The sequence below is a fragment of the Parasteatoda tepidariorum genome, chromosome 9 (genome assembly GCF_982258835.1).
Source record: "Parasteatoda tepidariorum strain Cologne lab strain chromosome 9, Ptep-v5.0, whole genome shotgun sequence".
Classification (NCBI taxonomy): domain Eukaryota; kingdom Metazoa; phylum Arthropoda; class Arachnida; order Araneae; family Theridiidae; genus Parasteatoda; species Parasteatoda tepidariorum.
The window spans coordinates 24,944,220-24,971,970 of NC_141763.1; the positions used below are offsets into that span (position 1 = coordinate 24,944,220).

The 27,751-nt window shown below is 30.6% G+C and overlaps 1 protein-coding gene across 2 annotated transcripts; it reads left to right on the forward strand.

Moving 5' to 3' along the window:
* Positions 1-1,371: 1,371 nt before the first annotated feature.
* LOC122268452 (uncharacterized) lies at positions 1,372-27,180 on the forward strand. Of its 2 annotated transcripts, none has more exons than XM_087151078.1 (11): positions 1,372-1,464; positions 6,468-6,631; positions 10,017-10,200; positions 12,762-12,943; positions 14,545-14,710; positions 16,189-16,308; positions 18,042-18,255; positions 20,864-21,111; positions 22,932-23,110; positions 24,380-24,572; positions 26,985-27,180. In XM_087151078.1, exons 1-11 carry the CDS (start codon positions 1,410-1,412, stop codon positions 27,158-27,160), a joined length of 1,881 nt encoding a protein of 626 aa, XP_087007204.1. In that variant the 5' UTR covers positions 1,372-1,409; the 3' UTR covers positions 27,161-27,180. The 2 variants fall into 2 exon arrangements, with proteins under 2 accessions (XP_087007204.1, XP_087007202.1); XM_087151076.1 differs by lacking the exon at positions 1,372-1,464 and adding an exon at positions 3,941-4,091 and having other exon boundaries at positions 26,985-27,179.
* The last annotated feature ends 571 nt before the right edge of the window (positions 27,181-27,751 follow it).

Sequence of the window (27,751 nt, forward strand, 5' to 3'; positions counted from 1 at the left end):
AGCTATTTTGGTAAAATCTTTTAACATACTCACTACAGGCTTTTCTTTTCCAAATGAAAAATTTATTTCTACATTCTTTGTCTAAACAATCTTATTCATTTTGAAAAATTAATTAATCAGAATATATATTGTAGTACAATTACCCTCTCAAATACTATTAATAGTGTCTCATTTTACTAATTTTAACTCATCAAAAGATTTACACCCTCCTTAAGAGACTACTGCTAATTGATAAATTATTTATAACAATAATTATTATAAATTACATAATTGCATATACAATTAAAAATAGAGTATTGAAATTTCCATTCAATCAACTTCAAATTAAATTTATTTTGTACAAGTACTTAATGTTCAAACAAATATTTAATTAATAATTATTTAAATTTATAATAATTAATGAGGTTATAGTTTTCTATGCTCTATCCTCGGAAACACCGTAGCTTCATGGCACTTCCTAAAACTTTAATACCTAAATTGTATTTTTTATAAGCATTACATAGAACCGTCCTTTCCCATTGAGGTGACTCCGGCACGAATCCCTGCGCTGGCTGGTCGATACGAATTCTGCATCCAACTAGCACCGATCACAGTGCTGCAATAAAATATCCTCAGTAGTAGACGAATCATGGGTTAGAATCCCGTCAGACTAAGGGGTTGTCTTGGAAGGTTTTGTCGTTTTCCTCATCATGTAACACTAATGCTGGTTAGTTCTATCAAAAAGTCTCCCAAAAGGCAAACTTCTCCCTCCACTTGATCCAGGAGTTCACTTGTCTTCTGGATTGGGTTCAAAACTACAAGGCTACGGAGTTGAACATCGGTAGCCGAAGAATCAAAATTGGGTTAAGGGGACATTTTACCTGTATTTCATTCATACAATTATCGAAAATTTGTTTGTGACTCTAATTAAATTTAAATTGATTTGTTAGACAACAATGATGTTGCCACATTCAATTCTTAGAGTCATAAATCTTTTCTTAATTACTTTCCAAAATTATTATGAATTTAGAGTTGGCTCATGATTCGTTTGCTCGATTAGGAAAAATGCAGTAATAACTAAATGCAAAAGTAAAAAGCAGAAGAATTAAAAGTTTTCTTTTATTACCTAAAGAATTATATTACCAAAGACACTTTCAATCCTACTACACTGGAGTGGTCTTTTTATTTATTAGTTATCTAACTTTAATTATGCCATTTATCTGTTATGTAACATGCCTCATTTAATTATTGATTACAAATAAATACTTTCGATTGACATCTCTGATTCATAGTTCTACGTAAACTTCAATTTGTTTCAACATAACGTTGAAATAAATTGATATGAGATCAAATTCTTCTTGCTATAAAAACAATTGATTCCAAGCTTCAATGTTGTAATAGAAATTAGTCGAAGAGCGAGTGTGTTTGCAATGTTAACTTTTTACTTTTTATTTTTCATTTCAGAAATTCTGTTCGGCCGAATTTGTAAGTTACTATTTCGAAAATTGCTTTGATTTCATATGCGTGCGTAAGTATATATATATATATATATATATATATATATATATATATATATATATATATATATATATATATATATATATATATATATATATATATATATATATATATATATATATATATATATTAAACTTAAAAGTAAAAGTTATTAGATATTAAGGAATTTTGTTATTAATTAAAAACATCCTTCATAATTTTAAATATTTTTATAAATCTGATTGTTTTTATTTTAATCAAAATTTTGAGAAAATAATTTTTTTTATTCTTTAGAAAAGAGTATATTTCATCTTATATCCTGTGTATGCCCAATAGTATATACATTCCATATTTATTTACAAATCTTTTGATTCGTATGAGTGATATTTATTAAATATAATAATATTTTGATATTGAGAAACATGTTACTGTGTGCGTTCTTCTTACTATAAATATTACATATCATCGTCCAAAAAGTTTTTGAGCTAGCTATAACATAGGCACAATTATAATATGTAATAAATTTTCGTTATATTATTAGTATTTTGATATTCACACCTACTTGGGGGTCATAGAGTTAAACACAGGGCTGCCAACTTTCAAATGTTTTGTGGGGAAAAAAGTTAATGTTTTATATGATTGTTTAGTAAATTTGGTGTAAAGTAATTTTTCACGCCAGTATAATTGAACATACATTACTTTAAAAAAAATAATGAATAAAAAGAAAGAAAATTTGATTTCGGAAAGTAAGGAGTGTGAGTATAACAAAAAAGTACATACACAAAATAGAAAAAAAGTAACGCTTTTGAAGTACATTTCGAAAAAATCAAAACCCAGATGTACCTTAATTTATATTAAAAATTGAGAAATATAATTTAAAACAAAATAAAACCAAAGTATAATTTCTTTTTAATTTGAAAAAAATTTAATTTTTTAAAATTAAATCAAATGTGTAAAATTAAGAAAATGTTACGTGATTCGATGAAATAATGAACGTTGAAAACTCCCAGAATCACAACTAGATATCAAAACTCAATATTTTCATGTAAGAAGGAGTTTTATCTTTTTTTTGAAATTCAAAATCTTTAGAATTTTACTTTTACTTTCGGAAATAGATTAGTTATGACTTAACTTCTTGGAGAAATTCAATAATCACTATATTTTTGTTTTAAAAAATATTAGTAGATAAATAAAAAAATTTTATCAATATGCCTTAAACTCTTTGAAATCCATTAAAGTAAAAGTTATATTTTGTAATTATATTTATATATTAATATCAAGATCTATAATTTGTTTAATGTTTCAGTTAATTTTCCGAAATTATTTAAGTAAAATGTTAATTACAAAAAAGTTTTTTATTTATAAAAATCCTACAATTTATTGAATCAATTACGAAAAGGATATGCATTTATAAAAGTTTGCATAAGTTTTTCTCATATTTTTAATTTAAAGTGAAATAGTGAAACATAAATAAGAAAAGAGTTTCTCTAAAAAAATTTTTTTGAAAACCATAATTCAGCTTATTTTATTTTCAGCTTATGCATGCTCCATAAACTAACTCTTAGAACTAGATTAGAAACCATTCCAATACCCGTGAATTCAACTGCCTGAGATGAAAACTAATTTTAAAGCTTTTATTTCTTAACCATTAAAAAAAATATTTTTAAAATAATTATTAATCTTTTTATCGTTAGTATATACACTGAAGAGCCAAAAAAACTGGTATACCTGCCTAATATCGTGTAGGGCCCTCGCGAGTAAGCAGAAGTGCCGCAACACGACGTGGCATGGATTCGATCAATGTGTGCAGTAGTGCTGGAGATAATTGATACCATGAATCCTGCAGGGCTGTCCATAAACCAGTGGGAGTAGGAGGGGGTGGGGATATCTTCTGAACATCACGTTGCAAGGCATCCCAAATATGTTCAAAAATGTTCTGTCTGGGAATGGATCCAAGAGCACTCTTCTGAATTTGGACACTTCCGCTGGCCGCCAAAATCCCCAGACATGAACATTATATCGAAAAGTCCATCGAAAGTCCTCTCCATTACCACTCGTTTTAGTTCCAACAAATTAAAATTATTTTCTCCGATTTATTCTATTGGAAAAACACAACTTTTAAATTATTTGTTTAATTTTGTTATCGTTTTTTTTCTGTTTGATTCTTTATTAAAACTTGTTTCCGAATAAAAATAAAAACTTATTTTTTTTTAAGGAACAACTTTTAAAAGAGAAATGCATCATCATTTGATAAAATAAACATATTTGATTGAAATATGGATTTTTAAACAATGATTTCATTCATATTGATAAGCTTTTGTATTGCACAGAAAAGTTTTGTTTATCATCTTAAACCTCTTGAGCACTTGAAATCCTCTTCAAAAGATACATATAATTAAAGAAAAGGGGAAATTTCCCTTATATTATCACTGACCATCGGCAAGTTTGACCTCGTGGATGTTATCTTATTTTTTTCTCAGTAAACGTATATAAAAGAGTGTAAGTAAATTTTGTAGTTTATAATATTAGAGTATTATAGAAAGAATTTTAGTCAGTAGAAATGATTGGAAATAGTATTTTCTTCTGCATTCTAGGAATATTATTCGGCCAAATGTGTGAGTATCGAAGTTTTATTGCCATATTTTTAACATTTTCTCTGCTTTATTAAAGTATAATTCGTCATAAAAGAAAAAATAAACAATCGGTATTTTTTATATTTTTATTATTCCTTCATATGGAGAAAATTCTAGATAACAGTTTAAGTCAAAAACAACCAATATGTAATAGTTTCAAAATAATTATAAACAAAAATGTTAAAGTTATGATTAATTGAACTAATATTTAAATGAGAATATTTACATCTGTTCTGTATCATTTTTAAGCAGGATCATCACCAGTGTTACAAATTTTTAAAAAACAAATTTCAAAAACATGAAAATCAACCAGTATCAATAGTTACTAATATTTGTGACCACCACAGCATTTTTTAAGGAAGTAAAATTGTTCTCAGACTTTTAAGCAGCCCCAAGTTGCAGGATCAGAACTCTAATCGCTGAAGTTACGCTTTATTAAAGTGATACTTTATTAAAGAGATACTTTATTAAAATGATATTTTATTAAAATTACTCCCTCTACGTAAACTTACCACCACTGTTATACGTTTGTAAGATCCACAGATGAGCTAGCAGAACAATTTGTTAGATTTTTTTTTTTTTTTTGCATACAATGAGATATGTTGGTCTCTTTATATGTTTTATTCATTTTTTCCCCAGTTTCTTGTTATTTTTATAATTTTTTTTCTTTTTTTCCCTTTTTTCATTGTTCTGTAATTTTTTCCATGTTTCCTCTACACTTTGAACTTATTTTATAAGTTCTATTTACTTACAGATTATGCACAGTAAATGAAACTTATTGTCTTGCTTAATTTTCTTCGTGTTTTTTTTCCTTTTTGTATTCATTTATTATGCTATATATATATATATATATATATATATATATATATTTGTTTAATTAAACAAATTTTTTTTCTTTCTATAACTATTGTCTAAAGCTTTAATTTGAAAGAATATTTGCATACACAAACAAATAAAAAAACGCTCCACCATGAGTAACTCTTGATTTAATGATTAAATCTTCACGTTTTAGGACTCAAACTTAATGGTCGGAGGCAGTGACCTCAAATATGCTAATTAATTTAAAAGTAACGAAATCAGACACAAAAGCGTACTTTCTCTGACTAAAGATACCTTTATTCGACGAACTCGTATTTCTGACCCTTAAAATATAGGGGGTAGCCGCAATCTGGGAAACATATTCCCATAGTTCAATCAGGAAAGCCATCCAAATCTTAGACTCCCTAATGTTAATTATACTTTTGCATATTACCATTGAAATTTTTGAAATGAAAATTAAAATTTTTTTCCCGCACGATTATAAAATTTGTTTGCGTACAGTTGATTCCATGTAAAAAAAAATTAAAAAAAACTCTACATATAACCTCTACAAAGCTACATATACTTTTTCACCTCTACATATAAAACATTTTAAGTATCATATCCAATGCATCGTCATTGCTACTATTTTGTTTACCCCAATGTTGCTAAATTCAATGTTTTTATATCAATGTTTTTTATTTTTATGATGTATGGGATAGGGGCCGCTGAGCTTCCCAAGTGCCAAGTTTTTTCTAAATAAAGCAAGCAAGCTACTATTTTGTGATGGTGCTTTAAAAAATAGGCGTAATTCTTCTCATTCTATAGGTTACAATAGTGAATTCACTAACAATTTTTTTATAACTTCAGCAGAAAGAGGAACAATTGGCATCCCTATAAGAAACACTAGGTTAACCCATTAAAGAGCAACGCGATTCCCAAGTGATGCTTTACGTAAATTTGTTTCTACCGATGCCAAAAATTGAGGACATTCAATTTTTCATGCCAAATTTTAATTTGTCTTTGCAAACACTCTAATGGTCAGAATTTTATGACATTTGGTTTTAGGGAATATTTTTGCTCCATAAATCGAATTTGAAGGAAACATTTATATGTTTCTTCTGAAAAAATGAGTGTTTTGCTACAAAAAATAGCGAATTCGACTCCGGTTACAGATAACCAAGACGGAATAATCAAGATATTTCTTTGAGATATTGCCATGACAATTTAATGAATGAATGAACCAATAGTTCAAAAGTTACAAGAGAATATAAATTTTCTTTTTCGCTTACATTACAAAGGTTTAAAGATTACTTAAGATAAAATTTAACAATTGCCACTTAAGAAACCTGAGAAAAATAAATCGTAATTTAACTGGCAATTTGATAAAGAATGGATCATCCATGGTCCAGGTTATATACGCAGAATAAGGTGAAGTTCTTACGTCTGCAGGAGTTAAAGTGCTTTAATGCTTAAACATAATTATAATTCTACAAAACATAATTATAATTCTACAAAATGCTACTAATCTTGAAGGTTACTAAAATCAATACATTTCAGGTTTGGTTTTTTGCTCTTGCTCAGAAAGAAGACAAACAAATGGCACTATTTCAGATACCTATGTCGTTCGTGGAAGAAGCTGGTATGAGAAATGTTGGACCATAGATAATTCAGATAAAAATTTACTCCTCATTGATCTAAACAGCCTGAATTTAGGCGATAAGGTATACTCTTTTTTTATTACAAGCTTGCTTCTTATATAAAATGATAAAAGCCTTGTAGAAAGAATGTTTTCTTTAGTGATTATTCAAGAGAGGTGAGCTATTCATGATATAATACACATTCACTCATTTAGTTGAGTGAGACATGAATAATATGTGTGTGCGTGTGTGTAAAATTCAAAATATAGAGAAAAGATGGAAAAATTACAGAATAATGAAAAGATAAGAAGAAAAATTATTAAAATAGAATAACATTAAAAAAAATTTCAAAAAATACATAAATAAAAATCCGGGAAAAAATATGTATGGGTGATTCTCACGAAACATGACATTCACTGTCACTTGCTCCAAGATCTAATACTATTATACTAAAAGAACTTTTTTTAAAGAAAAATTAATAAATAGCATTGCTGTTAGCATTTTAAAATGACTTTGCACTAGCATTGACTGTTGTATACTTAAAAGACTGTTGTATACTTATGAAATTTAATTGAATATCAAAATGTCATTTTCCTGGCAAGTCCCAAACAATATTTCCAATAATAACTAGCTTTAAAACTTCCCATACATTTTTTAAAATCCAATTTTTTTTTATCTTATCCTATGTAAGCATTTCTAGAATATACGCAGAGGGTATTGCTTACTAAAACTTAGTTTAAAAATTTTTTTTCTGTCAATAATTTGTTTGTCCCATGAAAATCTGTCATTTTCCTGGCTACTTTTATTTAGTGATTTGTAACCAAAATAGATAGCACCAGGAATTAATATCTTATGTTAATATATTGATTAGATACCCTCCTATCTGAACATGTCTTGTTTCATGAATAAAGAACCAATTTTCTGGCTCTAAATCTATTTCAAAAATTTTTTCAAGGTGAGTAGGTTTTTATGCTGTCATTTTCCTGGCTTCTTGAAATCATTAATAACAAAAACTACACAGATTTATCTGAGTTATTTTAAGAAATACTGTTGTTTTCTGCAGAATATAAACGCCTTAGGCCAAAATATTAAATTAAAGTTATATGCTATAAAATTATCCGAATTTGTCATTATCCTGGCTGTCATTTTCCTGGCTTATGAATGCCAGGACATTGAAGTGTTACCAGAAATTCTTTTTAACTGCTTATACTGTAAAGGGGGAAAGCAAATATTAACCTAATACCAAGTTTATGTGTGATTGTAATATGCTTGGATGTAATCAAAGTTATTTATTTATTTAATGATTGATTATTATACACAATTTTATTCTGCTAATATCAGCAACAAAACTTTTTCTGTTTCTTTCTACAGTGGATAAAAATAATTAATTTAAGAAATTTATGGTCCATTTAACATAAAGGCTTAAGTTGAGTTACTTACTATTAACTTAAAATGACTGTTTTTTAAACTTCTAAGGTAATATGTCATTTTCCTGGCATTCAAGATTTGGTGAATTGCTATTTTTTTTTCTCTCGAGCAAATGTCAATAAACTACACTGCTGTCTATAAGATATTAATAAGTGTAGCTAAAGAAGTATACAAAAAACTTTTTAGATTATTTTGAAAACTTTGAATTTGAAGAAATTTTTTGGTCAGAATTGTCATGTTTCGTGAGAATCACTCATATATTCTTTTTTTCACAAAGAATTGCTGCCTATTCGTGTTGCAGTGCTAATCGCAGCTGCGGAATTGTTGCTGGCGACTGTGGATAAGCGTCTCCCTAGAGTGCCCACATGTTTTCTATTAGTTTAAAATCCTGGGATCTCTCCGGCTATACCATGCATGCAATATCTTTACTTTCCAACAGTTCTGTGACAGCCATTGTACGACGAGGTGTAACATTATCGTCCAGGAAGATGAACTCAGAATCGACAGCAATCTAAAAAGAGAGGAAGGAGAGCCTTGGTGCATTAACGGACACCAGTGTTTGAAATTCCTTGGAAGATGAGTAGATCAGTATGGGTACCAAGCATCATACCGTCCCCCTCCCCTAAGAACTCCGCACCCTCCAAATCGGTCTTTTTCGTTGATGTTAGAGAAGATATTGCGCGTTTCTTCCTCTCTCCGGGTGCGTATGCGTCCAAAATTACTGGTCAGACTAAATCTGCTCTCATCCGTAAGGCTCCATTGCGTATCTGTCCAACTTTTGTGTTCCCGGCACCACATTAAACGGCGTATCAGGTGAACTATCGTTAATGAACCTCAGTCTAGCAAATAGACCACCCTTGTTCAGTCTATTGGGCACGATAAAACTCGATATCGGGCTTACAGTACTTTGCTGTGCATGCCTAGCGATTTATCCTACTGTCTGCCGCCCGTTTCCTCTACCTTGAAGGAATATATACCAGTCAACCACCGCAGCGGTTGTGCTGGGACGACATCTACTAAACCGCTGGACAGGTGTTTCTGTCCACTGAAAAATGTTCCAAGCTCATGAAACGATGCTGTGGGCGATTTTGAACTGCTCAGCCAAACTGGTCACGCTTCGACCTTCTTCCAACTTCCCGATGACACGACCTCGCGTAAACTCATCCAGATGTCGTCTTCTGTGTTGTCTATCAGCCGTATCACTCCATGACAACAAATTCAGTTCGTTTAAACTTATTGATACTGTATAATTCCATTCACATAAATACTGAGCTTCCGCTATTTCACCACCAGGTCGTTTTATTTCCTTACGACAAGCCCGCTGGTACCTCATGGTGCACATAGGTAAATTTTCTACTTTACCTTACCTTGATTGGTCTTCTTAATGACATTTCCCTCCTTGTAACTGCCTGTTTTTGCGCTGTGGTAGTTTTTCCATTTTGTACTAATTTTTGCGCAGCAGTGTACTAATAGTATAACAAAACAAAACTTAGTAGTGTTGTTGCGTACTATGGATAAAGTCCTTAAAACATTTCACTTTCAAAGAAATGACCTTGAACAATCGTGAGGTAAAATTTTCTACAGGGAAGAAAAAAATTATTTTAGGAGCTTGAACATTATTCATAACCTACTTCAATATTAAAAAAAATCATTCCAAGCAAAAAATCTAAGTTCAAAATAATGCCTCTTATTTATTGACTGTTCATCACTGCTTAATATGTTATCATCCTCATTTGCATAAGAACTGGGCACCTGAGGCTTTGCGGCTCTTTTCCCATTCATCTTGAAAATAAAAGAGAAAAATAAGCATGGTAACAGTTAAAGATACAGCGCGATAAATGGAGCGTTTAAAATTTTATAAACGAATATATATTTAAATATTAAGAAAACTAGTGGTAGTTATAGATCACTTTCCTTGGAGAAAAAAGCGAAAAGGAAATATTCTTTCAGCCAATATTTTATGTCAAAATCTAATTAGTTATTTTTAGTTACATCATATAAATCTTTATTTAAATATTAATCGTGAAAAGTTTTATTATAGCCTTCTTCAGATGGCGTTTTATTCATAACATTAAAGCCGGAGAACAAAGTTGTTTACTATTGGTCGAAATCTCTGATGGGCAATTTTACAACAACTTCACCAATAGTTGAAGTCCTGTTTAAGGTGAATTCAGCCCAGTTTAACGATTTTCAGGAAACAAGCTTCTCATTAAGTTTCAGACAAGGTATGTACTCTTTCCCTTTACATAATCCTGTATTTTAGAGATTTAAAATTCCCTATGAATCTTCATAAAGAGTAAAAAGCGTTTTTTCGAGTCACTCATAAATTTGCAACTCCTGAGAATTATATATATTCAACATAAAAAGCTTCTACTAATCTTTTTATGTTACTTCTTTGCTATAAAACAACTCCTAATTAATTATTCTAATGGAAACGCTTTCTCGTGCTTTTAACCCTTTGACGGTTATGAACGAGTTCAGCTCGCAATCGAATCGTACCTCATAATGCGCGCAGACGAGTTCCGCTCGGGAGCAAGATTTTGACCGTAATGGTTAGTAACGAGCACTACTCGCGTAGTGAAATTTTTTCCCAATGAGCGCTGACGAGTTGAACTCGTTCGCCATTATTATTCTGCCTTGACTATGTTAAAAACGAAAAGTACGTAAAAACTGTTATTTATATACTACGAATACTTTAAGAAACTTTTAAAACGCGTGAGGCGAGTTATCTACCGCATCCAGAGATGCCAACTTGTTCCGCTTTGTAAAATAGTATTTCCTAGTGATAGCGAAAGTCAAGTTACTTTCAGTTTAGTATTTTTCCTTTTAAGTAATTTTCTCACCAGTAAATATCAAAAACTATAAGTAACATATAAAATGCAACGTTGTAGCAACAATCTACTGGTTACTCTAATAAAAAGTAGGCGTAACTGTCCGTCTCCAACGAAATTTACTATTACAATTCCAGAAGACGAAGCAGTTGGCATCGCCACAGAAGGGTGACATTTTCGGAAGAACGGAGGTGGAAAACAGATGCCACTTTCGACCACTGTTTGCATGTAATACTGCGCGAATTAATGAAACGAAAACTGCTCATTTCCCTGACCGTCAAAGGGTTAACAAGCCACAACCTGTTCTTAAATTTATTTTTGGCTCAAGTATGCATAATTAAAAGTAAAGACTTTTTTACTTTTACTCTTTGAATCGCTTGACCTAGTTAATAAACCAATAGTAATTTGTAAAATTTCACTCTTTTCCCTAGATCGAGACATTTTTGGATTTTCCCCGCCAGAAAGACTGAACGTTGATAGAGTAAACTTTACTTTTCGCTTGTCACTCAACAAAGAATGATCAAATAAGAATTATTTTGCTTTCATTAGAATTCTGTGTCTGTTTTCCTACTCGGTCCGACTGCATCATTTTACAAGCCGAGCAGGATTATAAAACCTGCTGGAAACGGGCATAGGATATGAATAAATAATCTTTCTCTTGTCAAAATATAATTCAAAAATAAAATTACAATTGGCTGAATCATGAAATTGATGCTGAATTGACATTGGTGTCTGAATGCTGAACTGATATTGCTCTTGAAACAGATAACACTCGTGAAACATATTATCCCTTCTAATCCTGAAAAGAAAAAAATCCGAAATATCTCTATCTAGGAAAAAGAGGGAAATCTTAGAAATTACTATTGGGTTATTAACAAGGTCGAGCGACTCCCAGAGATGCCAACTGCTCCGGACACTACAAAATAATTAAAACTACGGTAAATAAGGACAAAGTAAATTTTGCAAACATTTGACAATTTTTGCGTGCTTTTTTAATCGGATTGCATGACATAAATATTATACAGTGGTTAATTATATAAACCTACAAATTATTTAGAAATAGTGGGGGATAAAAATCCACTAAATTCAATTTACTACGCCAAGAATCACATTTAATAAACTATCACTTTAAAATATATATTTGCTGTCCGGAGCAAGCTGGCATCTCCGGACTCCCACAAAGAGTAAAAGGAAAAATTTCTTTACTTTTAATTATGCATACTTGTGCCAGAAATAGATTTAAGAGCAGGACGTGGCTTTTTAAGATGTAAAAAGTTTTAATTTTAAAGTGATGACTTCCATCGTAGTGCAAAGAGTTAAAGCATGAAGTTTGTTTGCCAATGAAATATATATATATATATATATATATAAATATATATATATATATATATATATATATATATATATATATATATATATATATATATATATATATATATATATATATATATATTAGCTGTAACGAATCAAGCAAGCTACATTAAAGAAACTGTTCTTTTTTATTAAAACACATTTATTTGGCAAGCACACACAAACTAAGCAAAATTAAATTAAAATACCCATAACGGTTTGATAAAAACCTTGCAAAATAAATGAAAAAAACCGTGACGGCTAAGTATGAACCAAAAATTCAAAACAAAAACTATTCTCATTAAAATCAAGAGATTTTGATGCGACATTCTTTAAATTTTAAATTTCTGCTTCTATTTTAATTATTTTATTTCCTCTATGTAAAACATATGACCATCAAATGACCATACAGTTCTAAGTCTAAGCAAGCAACATGTGTTGTAAATTTTTATGATTTTAATATTCTAATTATTTTTGCAATATACTACCAGTCTACAAAAAATAGATTTGTGGGCAGTTTTGCATTCTCTTTTGAAATAATTTCTTATACAATTTCTTCTACTGTTGCCTATTTATTTTCTTATTAAAATATATTTAACTTTCAGAATGTGGTGGTGTTTTCACTAAACCTACGGGAATACTAAAGAGTCCATATTACCCAGCAGACTATCCAGCTCTAGCAGAATGTATATACGAAATTCGTACGAGTCCTGGACATATAATCAATATTACATTTAACAATATGGTGATAGAACGTGAGACCCGATGTGAATATGACTATTTAAAGGTAAAGTAGTTTCTTGTCCGTTAACACAGGGGCTCTGCCCCTGCTAGCTTCGCTCACCAACTCCTATAATCACCATAATCATTTTTGTGTGTGTGTTTTGTCAATAACATACTATTCAACTGGAAATAAAAATGCGTTTTAATTCAAACTGAATTCAATTCAAGTGTATTAAAATGAAGGATCCCAAAATGTTTTTTTTATTGGATTAACGCATATTTGGTTTTACAGATTTAGTTCCTGATTCTATTGATCTAAATTTGGAATCAAGTCATTTGGCTGGACATCAATAAAACGTCATCTAATATATTTTTCAAAAAATTCCCATTTAATATTTGGTTACTTAAGAAACTTGTTTTTCGACAGAGTGATTAGTTAGAAATAGTGCAAAAATGGTTATTCACAATTATGTCTACAATTTGTACTCGTTATTTTAATTGCCTGTGTAGACTTGAAAATAATTTTACACAAGTTTTTGATCAAGGTAAATATAAATTATGTATCTTATGTATTAAGATTGAAAAAATTAGATTTACATAAGTTTATCAAAAGTAATCATAAAATTTTCCTTAATAAGGTACTGCCGGGTGGATCCTAAAATGGCCCACCCCGTGACGATTTTTTGAAATCTCGCCAAACACGTTTTTGAAATCTCGCCAAACTAGGTTTCCGGAAGATATTTCATGGAGATTATTTTGAACTCCCGATCACACCACCAAAATTCTTAAACCTGATTGGTTATTTGATATGTATACCTACGCTAAAGTTGGATTTCGTTAGAAAAGAGGTAAAAGGGTTTATTTTTTCGCTATTTATGCTTTGATCTCTTGATGTTAGAATCATCGTTATTTTTATCGTCAAGTTATTTTTATTATATTAAAACACATTTTAATCAATATGTATTAATTTAAAATATTTCTTAATAATCAAAAAGTAACGTTGGTTTCAGTAATAATGGCCGATTTGGCGAGATTTCAAAAAGTCGCCTTGAGGTGGTTTATTCTACGATTTTACCAGTAGTGCCACAGTATTTGTAACAAAGAAATACTTTCTTCTAATTTTATGCCTTTAATTTGGAATACAAAGTTTGAAACGTAATGGAGGCAGAAGATATACTAAGAAAAGATAATAAATGTATACTTCATGAAAATTAGGGATAAATAAATATTTTACTGGTGAACTTTAATATTTTTTATTGTTTTAAGCTGATGACAATCTACGAAATTTGATATTCCTGTGAGAAAATTAGATCGTATCATGCAATTTTATGACTAATTTGAATGGGCCAACAGCAATTCAAATTTCTTTTATGCATTCATAACACGTTTCTATATTACATAGAGAAATTAATTACGTTGTATTTTTATTAAATAAAAACAAATGAAACTTTGCAATATTTTAATAAACAAAATTTCTCTGTTGCTTATTTGTAATTAAATATTTGTTACTTTTTTAAAAATTGGTTTTTAATAGTTCAAACACAAATAGCCTTTTTAAAACCCATTTATAACTCAGTTAATTTTCTACTGAAAAATAATATCTTGAATGATTTGTTTGTAAATTATGATAATAAAAGACAGAACCATTTACATTTTTTAATTTAGATTCAAGATGGTGAAGAGAAAAACAGCTCTGTTATCGCACTGTTTTGTGGAAGTGTTGTGCCAAAGCCACTAATATCTACAAACAATTACTTAAGATTGACTTTTAGAACTGATGGTGCTACTGAGTATCGAGGATTTTATGCAGCTTATACTGTTGTAGAAAATGGTGAGATCAAACAGTATTAATTACTTTTTTTTAACCACTCATGTAGAAGGGTTGGACAAAATTATATAACAGTTCTATACTAACTCTATGTGAACAATCTTTCTTTTAGCAACAAATGTTTTGTAATGGCAAAACTGCCAGCACAATTTGAAAAATCATGATTGAAGCTTTCAAAATTGGTGTCTTTTTACCCATTACAAAATAATACCTTATTTGTGCTTCGAGCCCAATGGCATGATTGTGGTATTGTGAAGAGCACTACTCACAGGCTGCCTTTGCTTCCCTGACAAGCTTGTACCCATCCATATGAAGCTGGGTGGGTTTCAAGCGGTCATTGAAGATCGAACTTCAATCCTTCCCTATGAGAATTCAGTGCTTTTAACAAGTCAAGCATCGCGGCTCATAGATGGTTGGAAAGTAGTCGTAAAATTTTGATTACAAGAGCCGCTCTGCTTAAACTAAAATGTATTTAAAGAAGATAAATTATAAATCAACATTTCAATAATAAAAATAGAAATGAAGTGTGTGTACTTATTAAAAGTGTGTTATGAAATAAGACTTACTCTACAATGACAAAAGTTTAAAAAGCAGTATCTGTCTTTTATTTTAGTCACAGTATGGTAAACTGAGTGCATAATTTCGTATTATACCAGGTTTCCAGGGTATAATTAAAATACGAATCGTTATTCTTAGTCATATAGAGAGATTAATTAAATTAAATAATATCTAAACTATAACAGAAATTGAAAAAAAAATAAAACATTGATTAACTGTACATAAATTTTATGTACTATATTATATATTTACTAAGAGAAATTTTTTTTATTAAGAAATATATTTACTAAGAGCAAAAAATTGTTCCTGTCAAAAATATTTCAAAATCAGTAGTAACAGTAACAAAATCAGTATACTAAAACGTCATTTCGTTGTTTTAACACATTTGATATCAGCTTCTCCACAATTATTCTCGGTAAATACAATATCTCCTTAGAGGCTTTTGTTCCTTCAAGCGATCTTTTCAGAATTTTCCTACCTTTTCTAATTTTTATTTCATCTTCTTCTCGAGCACAACACTCTTTTGTAGGCCTTGGTTGTTTCAACCACCTGTCTTTACCACCATCTTGTATCTGCAGCGATACCCCTTTAATTTTTAGCTTTAAGACTTTAAAAAGAAACTTTTTAAAGTCATTCAACGATCCAATTAATGGTTCCAACTTTCTCCAGCTATCAAAATTTTATCAGAGTTACATTGCAAACTTCACCAAATATGGATCAGATATCTTAATTTATTGCGATCGCGTATAAAAATGTTCACATGTCCGATTTTCCAACAAAAATCTCTTGAGTAAATTTAGTGGGAAATTATGTTATTTTATATGAAAAACTATGTATCATAATTGTCGTATCTATTATTCGAAGAATTACATACATTAGTGAGTTTTTCTATGTGTAACTGCAACATCTTTGTCTATTCCCAGAACATAGCAAATGTTCCCTTGGAGATAACTTTCACTGTTCCAATACCACTTGCGTTCCAAAGAGTGAGGTTTGTGATGGAATAAAAAACTGTGAAAATGGCGCTGATGAATTTGGTTGCGGTAAGAAAATGTTATTTAATTGCATTGTTTTATAATACAACGAACAAGCAATGAAGATTTGAAATAAATGAATCGTCTTACTCACAAGAAATTGATTTTTTTTTTAATATTCAGCCGGAAAACACACTACTATATTCTTCGTAGACGCATTTTTCCCATTACTGCAAGTAAACGGTTAAGATTCTTTGTAGTGGTAGCATACCTGCCATACATGTCTCTTTCCAAAAATAATTTCCCAAGCCGTAGTGAAATGAGAATTGAAAAATTAAATATCAGCAAAACTACTTTTATTATTATTATGATGGAGTTAAAAGATATAAGTCTACTATTATTATACAATCATGTAATTGTTAAAAACATTCTAATTTTTAAAAAAAATTCCAGTAATAAAATTTCAAGCTTGCTAAAAATCTTAAAAAGGGATAACTAATCATTGGCAAAAATCTATTAAAATTAGCAGCTATTTTTTCTAGCTCATTTCTTTCAGATATATATATATATATATATATATATATATATATATATATATATATATATATATATATATATATATATATATATATATATATATATATATATATAAAGAGAGAGAGAGAGATACATACACATACCTGCCAACTCTTTCGGATTTTTCGGAAAATCTTAAATTTACAGTTAAACCGGTAGCCAGTTTTCATCCATTTAAACTCGATTCTTGTTTGAATACATTTGTTTAAAATTATTTTGATTACCGTTACGTTTATTAATTTAAACACTACTAATTGTGTCGTCTTTCACTGAGTGGATTAATTATAATTGGAAATTCTGACAATGTCAATTCAAATTTCGTTTTACTACCACTAGGTTAAAGCTATTTTGAAGAGATTAAAAGTTGGTAGGTATGTATTTGTGAGCCACGTCCTTAGCGACCAACCTCATGATGTAAACATACGACTCATAAGGTTTAGAAAAGGTTCATGAAAAATATATATTCAGTTTTTTTTACTACATAGTTATCATAAAACATGTTTGCACACGTTCAAAATCATATTAACATAAACTCTAACATTTGAATTTCTCGCAATAATTTTTTCTAGAGTTAGGAAACTGAAGCTACATTTTTCCTAACTGATAGAATTATCAAATTTTAAAAACATGACTATTGGTTTGTATGAAATTTATATAACAGTTTAAATTACTTATACGTAGTAAATGAGATTCATTTAATTTTAATTCATAAAAAATGTTAATTCAATACTTTTATTGCCATGGAAAAAATATATATTTTCTGAAATTACGGAAATTTCGTAATACTTGAAGAGTATGTTTTTATAACAAACCGTTTTAGAATTGTTTAAATGTTTTAAAATTGTTTAAATGCGGACACATAACTGTGGTGGTATGTCTTCGAATGATGATCCGAAAACATACCATCTCAGTTTTGATTCTCTACAGAGGGGATGGCTTCCCCTCTTTGGGAGCACTTTACGTTAGACCAGTTTCACGAGGACCTATTCAGCGCACCAGCTTTTCCAATGCTGGCGAATCAAAGCTGTCACCCACCCTCTCATTGACTACTGTCAATTATACTTGACTTCAGTGTTCTACCGGGAACCGTGTCCTTACAATCACTTCACTCCGGGACGTGATTTTTAAAAAGTTTACCACACATCAAAGAGTTTTATATTCTTCTTTTGCAAAATTCTTTTTAATATACAGTTTTTACTAATTTGCACTGAATCATTTTGTAACAGGTATAGCTAAAATAGAAGGTGTAGCTGCGGCACTCTCGAAGGAAATACAAAGATTGAAAAGTAAGCGCACTTCCTCCTGGGGTTGGAATGAGAATACGGCTAGGGCTCTCCTTGCGCTGTTTCTATCTGGTGGTGCTAAATTTGACGGGCGAAACCTCGAAGAGGAAGTAATGGCTAAACACTCAGAACTTAAAACATCTATTGCTTTATTAAAGTAAGCTTTAAATCTTTTATTTTCTTTGAATTTTATAATTTTTTTAGATCATTTGATTATTTTTCAAGTTAAAAATATTTAAAACTAATTATTAAAATTAAATTAACAAATTTTAAAGTTTATATTCCATACTCTATTGCAAGTTAAGAAAAAACCAATGCGGTATGGGGATTTAAGTAATCATCTGCGACTGCATATAGTTACATTTAATTTCGTTATCAAATTATACAATATAATTTCGTTACAATTATGCTTTCAAAACAACATAAAAGCCTTAAAAAGGTTAACATGTCAGACAGAAATTTAATTCTTGCTATCTTTTACAATATATATCATAGAATTATAAAATTAAGGTTGTAGTTTCGTAGTCTTACTGGAATCCTTGACTTCGGGACATATTTCGATAAATAAGGAAAACAGCCGCTCTTGAAAATTAAACAACTATATGACGTTGCAAGAGGATTTGATTGGACCACTAAAAAACGGTGCTTCTTATGCTGACTTGCTCTTAACGAATCAAATAAGAGATAAAAGAAACTTTTACTTTTGTTTAGTTGTAGAAGAAATTCGTCTCGAAAAAACAATGTTACTCTTCCATCAATTTCTTTAAATGCGAACAGAAAGACGAATATTTGTTATAATTTTTAGATATCAATTTTATCAATTCTTATTACTTGTTAATTGCAAGTTCAGTTTTCTTTATTTCAAACGATGTTGTATTTCAAAGAAAGAAAGCAAAAAGAAGGCTGTGCAACGTCGTTTCAAGAGTGGGCGATGTTGTTATACGTTCGTATATTAAGTACGTTCTTACTTTCGTTCGTTGATATACGTAGCTTGGCATCCATTTGGTGTCTACTTACAGGGAAATAAGCTCTTTCCACAAGGATAAAGGTTTTTTCTTAATGTGCAACAGTGTATAGGCAATTTATATCGTAATATGCAATTTATTTAAGGCTTTGTGGAGCAGAAAAATTGTATCAAAAAATTTAGTCGAGAAGATCTACAAAAACTGATCACTGTGTACTTGTCCTGCGGAAATGAGGACTCCTCAGTAAATAAGGATCAATTGCTAACTCGAAATTTGAATTACAAAGAAGTTAGTGGATAATTAAGGTTATTATTAACATATTATTATTAGTTAGTTAATATTAACAAATAAGAGAAGAGAAGAAAGGCGAGAAAAAGGATAACACAAAAGTATAGAAAAAAAATCCGTACGCAAGATTAGCTCAGGTTCTATCACAACGTTCTACTCTTAGCCCTAGTATGTATTGGGATCTGGATATTATAGGTTGTGCAGCGGCCCTTGTGCCATCTATCTTGATAACATTTAAATGATGAGTTGAAATCATTGTCAATGGGAATGCTATTTATGTATGCGAGCTCCTTGCTAGGTAAAATAAAAATGATGTGAAATGAAATGTAGCAGTCTTGCTTTTCAGACAATTACAATGTGAAATTAGTTGAGAGTGATTAGCATGGAGGTCTGACATAGACGTGAGGTAACACCACTTTGATAATTTTTCTCCAATTACTTGTTTTGCTGAAGATGGTAAAGTTGAATATTATCTGTTTTGTTAGTTTCGATATGAGGCGTCGTTGCAGAGGTGTGCTGCTGTATGTCTGAGATGGATGTCTTAATTGTAGTTTTCATATTTAAAGATTTGATTGAAGTGGGCTGCGGTACATCCAATTACTTTATGAAAAAAGTCGGCATTTAATCTTTTAATTTGTCCTAGTGTTTTGATTTTATTGGGCACCTGGGCCACGAAGCGACCCCTGTCCCATTCATCTGGAATTTTAGCACTGTTTTGGTTGAGCATTGAAGTAAGCAGGCAGTGTAGTTGCTTTTGTGAATGTTTCAAGCACTTTGCTTGAATAACTAAAAAGGAATCAAAAATAAAATGAGCAGCTTGCTCTAAACTGTGTTTGTTTGATTTTGGATTTGTTCAGAATTGTCTCAGCATGAGGTGTTAATTTGTTCTGTGTTCGAATCGCTTTATGGCTTCAGTTTTCAAAATTAAAAGTGGTTGATTAAAACCAGAATAGGTTAAGTCAAAAGTGGCAATTTTTAGGGGTTTACATTATAATCAAATATAAGTGGGATGGTCACCATGGCACCTGAATGAGTTAATTTATATAAAAAAAACTGCAAATGATTTGTAGAGAAATAAATTTTTACTAAATAATTTATAAATCATATTTATTGTTATGAAGAGAAAAATAATTTCAAAAAATGATGCCTGGAAATTGTAGTATTAAACACAATGGGATTTTATTACTTAAATACAATTCAGATCTGCCAACTTTCTCCACTTTTTTTGAGAAAACTGCTTTTGTTGTTGCTGTTGTGTATGATTCTTTGTTTTGTAAAAGTAAATTGAAGTTATTTTTCACACCCCTACACGTAAATGATTCAAAAGTTCATATAAAACACCACCTATTTTAATGTGGTGATGCTTTTGGCGAAATTACTAAAAATCTGAAAGCTTCAGTTTTTATTTGTCCACCACTCTGTAAGATATTTTACAAAAAGTTAACCAATTAGCATTCGTAACAATAAAAATATAAAATAATTAGAATGTACAAATTGACCTTCTTATTTCAGGAAGTCACTTTCAAATGAACAACTGAGTATGATCGTCAATGGATTATTGGTAACGTGTCACAACCCTCGTCATTTTTATGGACAGAACTTAATCAAACGTCTTAAGGAGCAAGTACAGATGCCAAGTAATTTCACACACCCAATAGCGTATTTAACTCTTTGCAATGCTAAGGAATCTTGGCCGCTTAAAGCTATTGGAGACCTGAATAAAATTTTAAGTACCAATTCTAGCTATCCTTTCATTCGAGGTGAGTAAAATCTACTTAGGAATGAGTTACTATTTTTTTAAAATTATTTTTGCTATTTATTAAACTAACTCATCCGTTACATGTTTTTAAACTACACACATAAAGCTAAATCAAAATAAGACCCCGCTTTTTTTATTGAAATATCTAAAAAATAATCAATATTTGGAACTTTAGCTTGGATGTTGCGTTTGATGCAAAAACACGAAAGTTAGCTCCATGATGCGTAGTATTTCTTTAAAATCTGTCTACAACTTTTTATGTCTGTACTGTGTGTGCGATAGTACTGTCTTTCAACGTCGAACTAGATCTGCATCATTTTGCCTCCATTTTTGCTTATTTTATATAAGTAAACATTTATGCTTTATAAACGTCATATATCAATTCTCAGTGAATTCTGTCTTTTAAATTTGTGTGGTCCTGGGTAAACAGGAAAACAGCTAGGAATCCTAGGAAGAGACGGACATTTATCAGTGAAGTTAACCATGGCTTACAGCTCACACTTTCACCAACCACAGTTCTGGCATGACAGTTAGTCAGTAGCAGACTGATTATGAATGAGAAATCTCTAACCATGAGGCTGACCCTGATTTTTTTCTCCATCAAATACAAATGATGGTTAGTTCCATCTAAAAGTCCTCCATGGAAGCTAGTTTGTTTAAATGCCAATCCTGGAATTCCCATATTTCTGCGCTTAGTTCGAAAGTTGCTGTGGTGTTAAACATTGGTACCCGAAAATCATATGTAGGTTAGTTGGGAAATTTCGGTTGCAAAATACTCAAATATTGTGCATTCACTTACGTAAGTTCTGCCCAAAGCAGTTATTACAGTATTGTGTTTACATGAGAGTTTGCCCAGAACATATGAGCGGTGGCATTGAGGAAAATGCTAAAAATTCGTAATATATATTCGGAGTAATTTTTAATGGGAATTAGGTTATCATTAAAACTTACAAAAATTGAATGTGAGCCGCGATGGCTCAGGGGATAGAGCCTTCGCCTTCCAATGAGGTGAACCGGGTTGGAATCCCAGTCGATACGAATTCCGCATCCGGCTTGCACTGACCACAGTGCTGACGTTAAATATATTCCGTTTTAGACGGATCATGGGTTAGAGTCCCCTTGCCGTCAGGCTAATCGTGGGAGGTTCTCGTGGTCTTCCTCTCCATATAACGCAAAAGCGGGTTAGTTCCATCAAAAAGTCCTCCACGAAGGCAAATTTCTTCCGATACTTGATCCAGAGGTTTCCTTGTCTTCTGGATTGGGTTCAAAATTTCAAGGCTACGGAGTTGAACATTAGTAGTCGTAAGCCCAAAAATTGGGTAGGCTGTCTAATGAAGGTTTTAAAAAAATTGGATATAAATTATTGTTTTAAAATAACATGCAAGTAATTCTCGTAATTAAAATTTAAGGATAGTAAGTTAGATCATAAATGTTAACTAAAAGCCTCCCGAAAAGCACATTAACTAATAAAATTTTATATCAAGTTATTTTTTATTTTTACTGTAACTAAAGGACCTGACTTTCTGGTGGTGTACAAGATCGAAGAAGAGATACTGACTCAAGTTTCAGTTGGTAACGTCATTTGTTTGAAAGTAAAATAAAGTTACCATTCGCAATATGGGAAAATTACTTTTATTAATAGAGCTGATGTTTAAATCTAAGCTAAGAAAATTACATACTTCCGTTGACGTTTTTAGTTTTAAAACACCAATAAAAAATAGTGTATTTATGAACATTTTCACATAAAAGACATAATATTTCAAAATAAATACTAATGAAGTAAGTTTTTGCCATTTAATTTCTGATTATATGATTTTGCAGACTATCAAGCAATCGCAACCATGGCTATTTCTTGTTTCCAGAATCAGACCAATATTCTTGAGGAAACTGAAAACAGCAATCTGAAAAATCATTATCTACGCATCATTCAACAGTTCAAACAAATGCAGCATTCCGATGGGAGCTTTGGAAACGTTCATACCACATCTTTAATAACTCAGGTAAGTTGGAAGAAATCAAATTATATATCTTAAGGCAGTGCTTGGCTTATTGTGGCTCAAGGCTTATTGTGGCTACTTTAGCTTATTGTAGACAATGATGCTCTCGACCACCCGTGATATTTTTGCGATTGGGAAGGCGATTTGTATTTGAATGAAAAAGAAGGAGCGAGGTTTTGAAGCAGCATTTGCATTTTCTTGTTCTCAGGGCATTTATTCTGAGAATGTAATGCTATACACAGGTTTTTATAGATGAGTATGGTTATTAAGTATCGAAATTTATCCTTTTAATTTGTAACTTTTTACTATAGTACAGGTCTCCGCTAACCTCTTATCAGTAATAAAGGCAAGTTTTAGTTTTCTTTTCTTTAAGGATTGTTTTCGAAGGCTCATATGAAATGATGCTTATCTTTTGTGAATAATATGCTACTTTCATAACTGCTGTGAGTTTTTAACAGTCACTCATGACTGTTAAATCAAATTTAGCCTATCTAAAACCAGTAACACCAGTCTAAAACGTCTGTATGGAGAAAAGCCACATCTCTGTGAAAGTGAAAAGCGTTTCTGGTCTGATTTTTTAATATTTCACAACTTTCTCTGGTGCATCTTTATCTGAGCTCATAAAAATTTGCAAAAACTGAGAATAAGGCTATTTTGATAATTATTAATGTAGGTAAAAAAATATCACCAATTTGTCGATTTATTAAAAAGTTTAATAACTTTTAAAATATTTAAGTTATTTGTCCGCCTTACAGCCGAGATCACACAGCAAGATGGTGATTGTCTTCACGGCAAAATGATATATATAAATTAAAATCATCGCTTTTCTTCAAGTATAAGTCACTTAAACTTCAGCATTTTTTGTTTCCTTGGTGACAGAGTTTCAAAAACCATGTAAGTAATCTAAATGTTTTGTGAAGTTCTGAAGTTTGGTAAAGTTCTGGTGTTAACACATTTTTAACCGAGAACACCATATCGCTGGTTCAAAGCTAAAATGACACTTCTGCACTCACTTCTCATGTTATTTGAATGAGAAGTGAGTGCAGAAGTGTCGTTTTAACTTTGAACCAGCGATATGACGTCTTTCGTTGAAATAGTGTAACTCACACACATTAATTACATTATACATTTAAATTATGGATATCGTTAATTAACCGTTTTTTAATTACATTTGTAATTCTAAAGGCAAATCATATAATGAGCATGAATAGCATTAAAAACTCTTTGTAGAGAAACCAGACACGTTATTAACTCCTGTCCATGCTGTTACAGGCACTTCTTTCAAGTGGCCATGAATACTCAAAAGACTGGAAGCTAAATGCCACCATAAAACACTTGATTCGTAAACTATCACTACCTCATGATCTTTTGGCGAGTTACCTAGCTCTTCCAGTTCTCAATGCCAAAAGCCTTTCAGATGTCGCCAGAGTAAATTGCAGTTTAAATCCAAGGAGAAGCGGATATGGTAATAAAATTCTCATTCTATTTTATTTTACTTTTTTGTTAGACAACAACTCTAGCTCGAAAGAACATTTGTTTATTTATTGAATTGGCTTGATTTTGCTGCTTTTATCGTAAAGCTGCTAATTTTTAAATTTTTCAGTCGGATGCTATTCCCAAATAAATTGGTAGCAAAACTTCAGTTACAAGATTTTATTCTTGGTCTAAAATTGGATCAAAACGCAGAGATGACATCTGCTCCGGACACGCCATAATAACTTAAAAGACAGTAAACAACTACAAACAAAAAATTGCAAATATTTGACTAATTTTACTTACTTTTTAAACGGTGTTACATTTCTTAGCCTTAACAAAGTGGCGAATTATATATGCCTAAGAATTATTTAGAAATAGTGGTGGATATAAACCTAATAAATTGAATTTATTAAACCAAGAATCACACATTAATAAACAATCACTCGAAAATTTTTATTTGCTGTTTCGGAGCAGGTTGGCATCTCTGATAAATGACGGAGTGGAGTTTAGATGAGAATCTATTCGAGGTTGAAGTGTTCAAAAGATTAAAACAATCTATTTGTTTTGCTCGGAATCTTGTATATTTCTCAATCTAGCATCACACTATTTGTAATGAGTGCGGTGTCACAATTTATGGTCTTTTCGAAAAATCTGAAATTTAACTTTGCAATATGATGATCTAAAAATTCTATGTTGAGGTCGTGATGTATGTTTTTATTGCGGATAAACCATCTTGCTTTTGTTATTTTCCTGAGGATTTTATTCTGGCATATTTTGAGTTTTTTAAGGAGTGATGTGGAGATGTTGCACAAAGCTGGAGATGCATAAGTTAGTACCGTAGTGTAGCGTCATAATTAAAGCTATTACATACCTGCCAACTCTTCCGGATTTTCCGGAGGAATTAAATGGAAGGAATTAAAAGTTGGCAGGTATGCTATGATATATGTTTGTGTAATTAGTGGTGGTAACATGTTATATGGCTTTTTTACTTTTAATGTATATATGGGTCATTCTCACGAAAACTGTCATTTTTCAGTTCATAAAATCCCAAAAAAGTAAAGTGAATAAAAAGCTCTGAAACTTTTCATATTAATAGAAATATGTAATGGCATTATAAAGAAAGTATATATCCTATAAATTATACTTAATATTTAAATTAATTAATTTTTTAAATAATTAATTTATAATTAATTAATTAATAATAATTAATTAATTAATAATAATTAATTAATTTAATAAATAAATTAATCAAATAAATTAATTAATTAATTTAATAAATTAATTTGTTAATTTTTCAATTTATTTTTCAAATTAATTAATAAGTAAATTAATTATTTTCACTATTTAAAAAGTGAGGGAATGACACTAATAGTGAGGGAATGATATTTTATTTTAATACATGTTTTTATCTAAGTTACATCTACCTAAAGTTTGAAAATTATAACATACTAAGTATATCTAATATTTATTATAATTTAGTCTTATATATTTAATAGTTTTTACAGGTTTGGGAAATAAAATTGACTGGCACGATTGAACAAAAAAAAAAATTTGATAATATACTCATCTTGAATCATTCCCTCACTTCAGCGTCATTCCCTCACTTTATACACTAGTGAGGGAATGACGAATTCAATAAAATTTAAAAATAACAGTTAGGCCTAATTAATTTCTGAAATCAATCGCTTACAATTATATTCATACAGGAAAGCAACATATAATTATCCACTTTCTCGATGAAGTTTTATTTTATTTTACTCTAAAAAATGACATGAGGGAATGACGAATGTAAAACATTTTACCTGGTTTGATTCATTCAAATTTATTCCACAGCAAAGCTTCTTTAAGTTGAAGATGGAAACATACTGCAATTTTGTTCTATGATGCCAGTTGTTAACTTCTGAAGTTTTTATTAAAATATTTTTATTCTAAGAAGATTGCAGGTGATAAGAACATTGTTGTGAGGGAATGACGCGAAACACTGGGGACAAAGTTTAAAATAGTGCTGTGTTAATATTTTTATCAGAAATTAAATTTAAAATTGATTTCCTGAATTCTATATTTCAGTATTCTGAAATAAAAAGCACGAATTTGTAAAAAAAAATTTTTTATTTCAGAAACAATTTTTTTCTTTTTTTAAATCAGCAGTGGGGACAAGTGAGGGAATGACATATTGGTATATTTTAATTACCTAAAATAAATAAAAAATAAAAATTGATAATTTTATTTTTATTCTTTTGTTAGCTCGCATTCTGAAGGACACTTTCACTGAATTTTTTTTCTTCGTAAGCTGTTAAACAAACATAAAATATACTGGGGACATGAAAATGACTGTTTTTGTGAGAATGACCCATATAATAATTCTATTCAAATATAGAATTTTCTTTTAATTAATTTACAGATAATCTTTCATCTGAAATTAGTGATTATGCCGGTCCCAAAATGCGTATCCAGTACTCCCTATTTGTTGGGGACGAAATTGATGTCATCCACACCATCTCACTGAGAGTGCCAGAAAACTATACAGCTTATGACGTAATGGAATTAGCCAAAACTGAGGACAGCAAATTTAAGTAATTATACCAACAAAAAAGTTTTTTTTTTTTTAATGGCGGGCACTTTGGGATTGTCCCATCGGCCACAGGAATGCTAGAACTGCTACTCTTTTCTCGTTATCCAGTGAGAACGTGTGGTGAAGCTACGGCGGTGGAGCAGCGTCGCCCACGTCACACAACCATAAACCTGTTTATAGGGCGGGTCACATTCACACAAAGGAGAAAGGAATTAGAACACACAGAGAGAGAAAGAAACATCCATGGACACAGCAGGATTTGAACCCGCGGACAATGGCTCCGTAGTCAGACACGCTAACCACTCGGCCACCTGGTCGGTCCAACAAGAAAGTTGATATTTTGATTAAAAGTGCTGGTAATTATATAATCATGAAAAAAATTTAATTTTTCTCTTACAAAACGTTCCTAGTATCTCGAACAAATGAGGGTGTTTATAAAAATACATAAAATTTGTTTATAAGTTTATAGAATTGATAAGAATATAAAAATAGCTTCTTTCACTTTTTACTGCATTAGAGAGATAGGCATAATTCTTCTTTTAGTTATAAATTCTGATAACTATAACTGTAAAAAGTTTTAAATATTCAACGAAAGT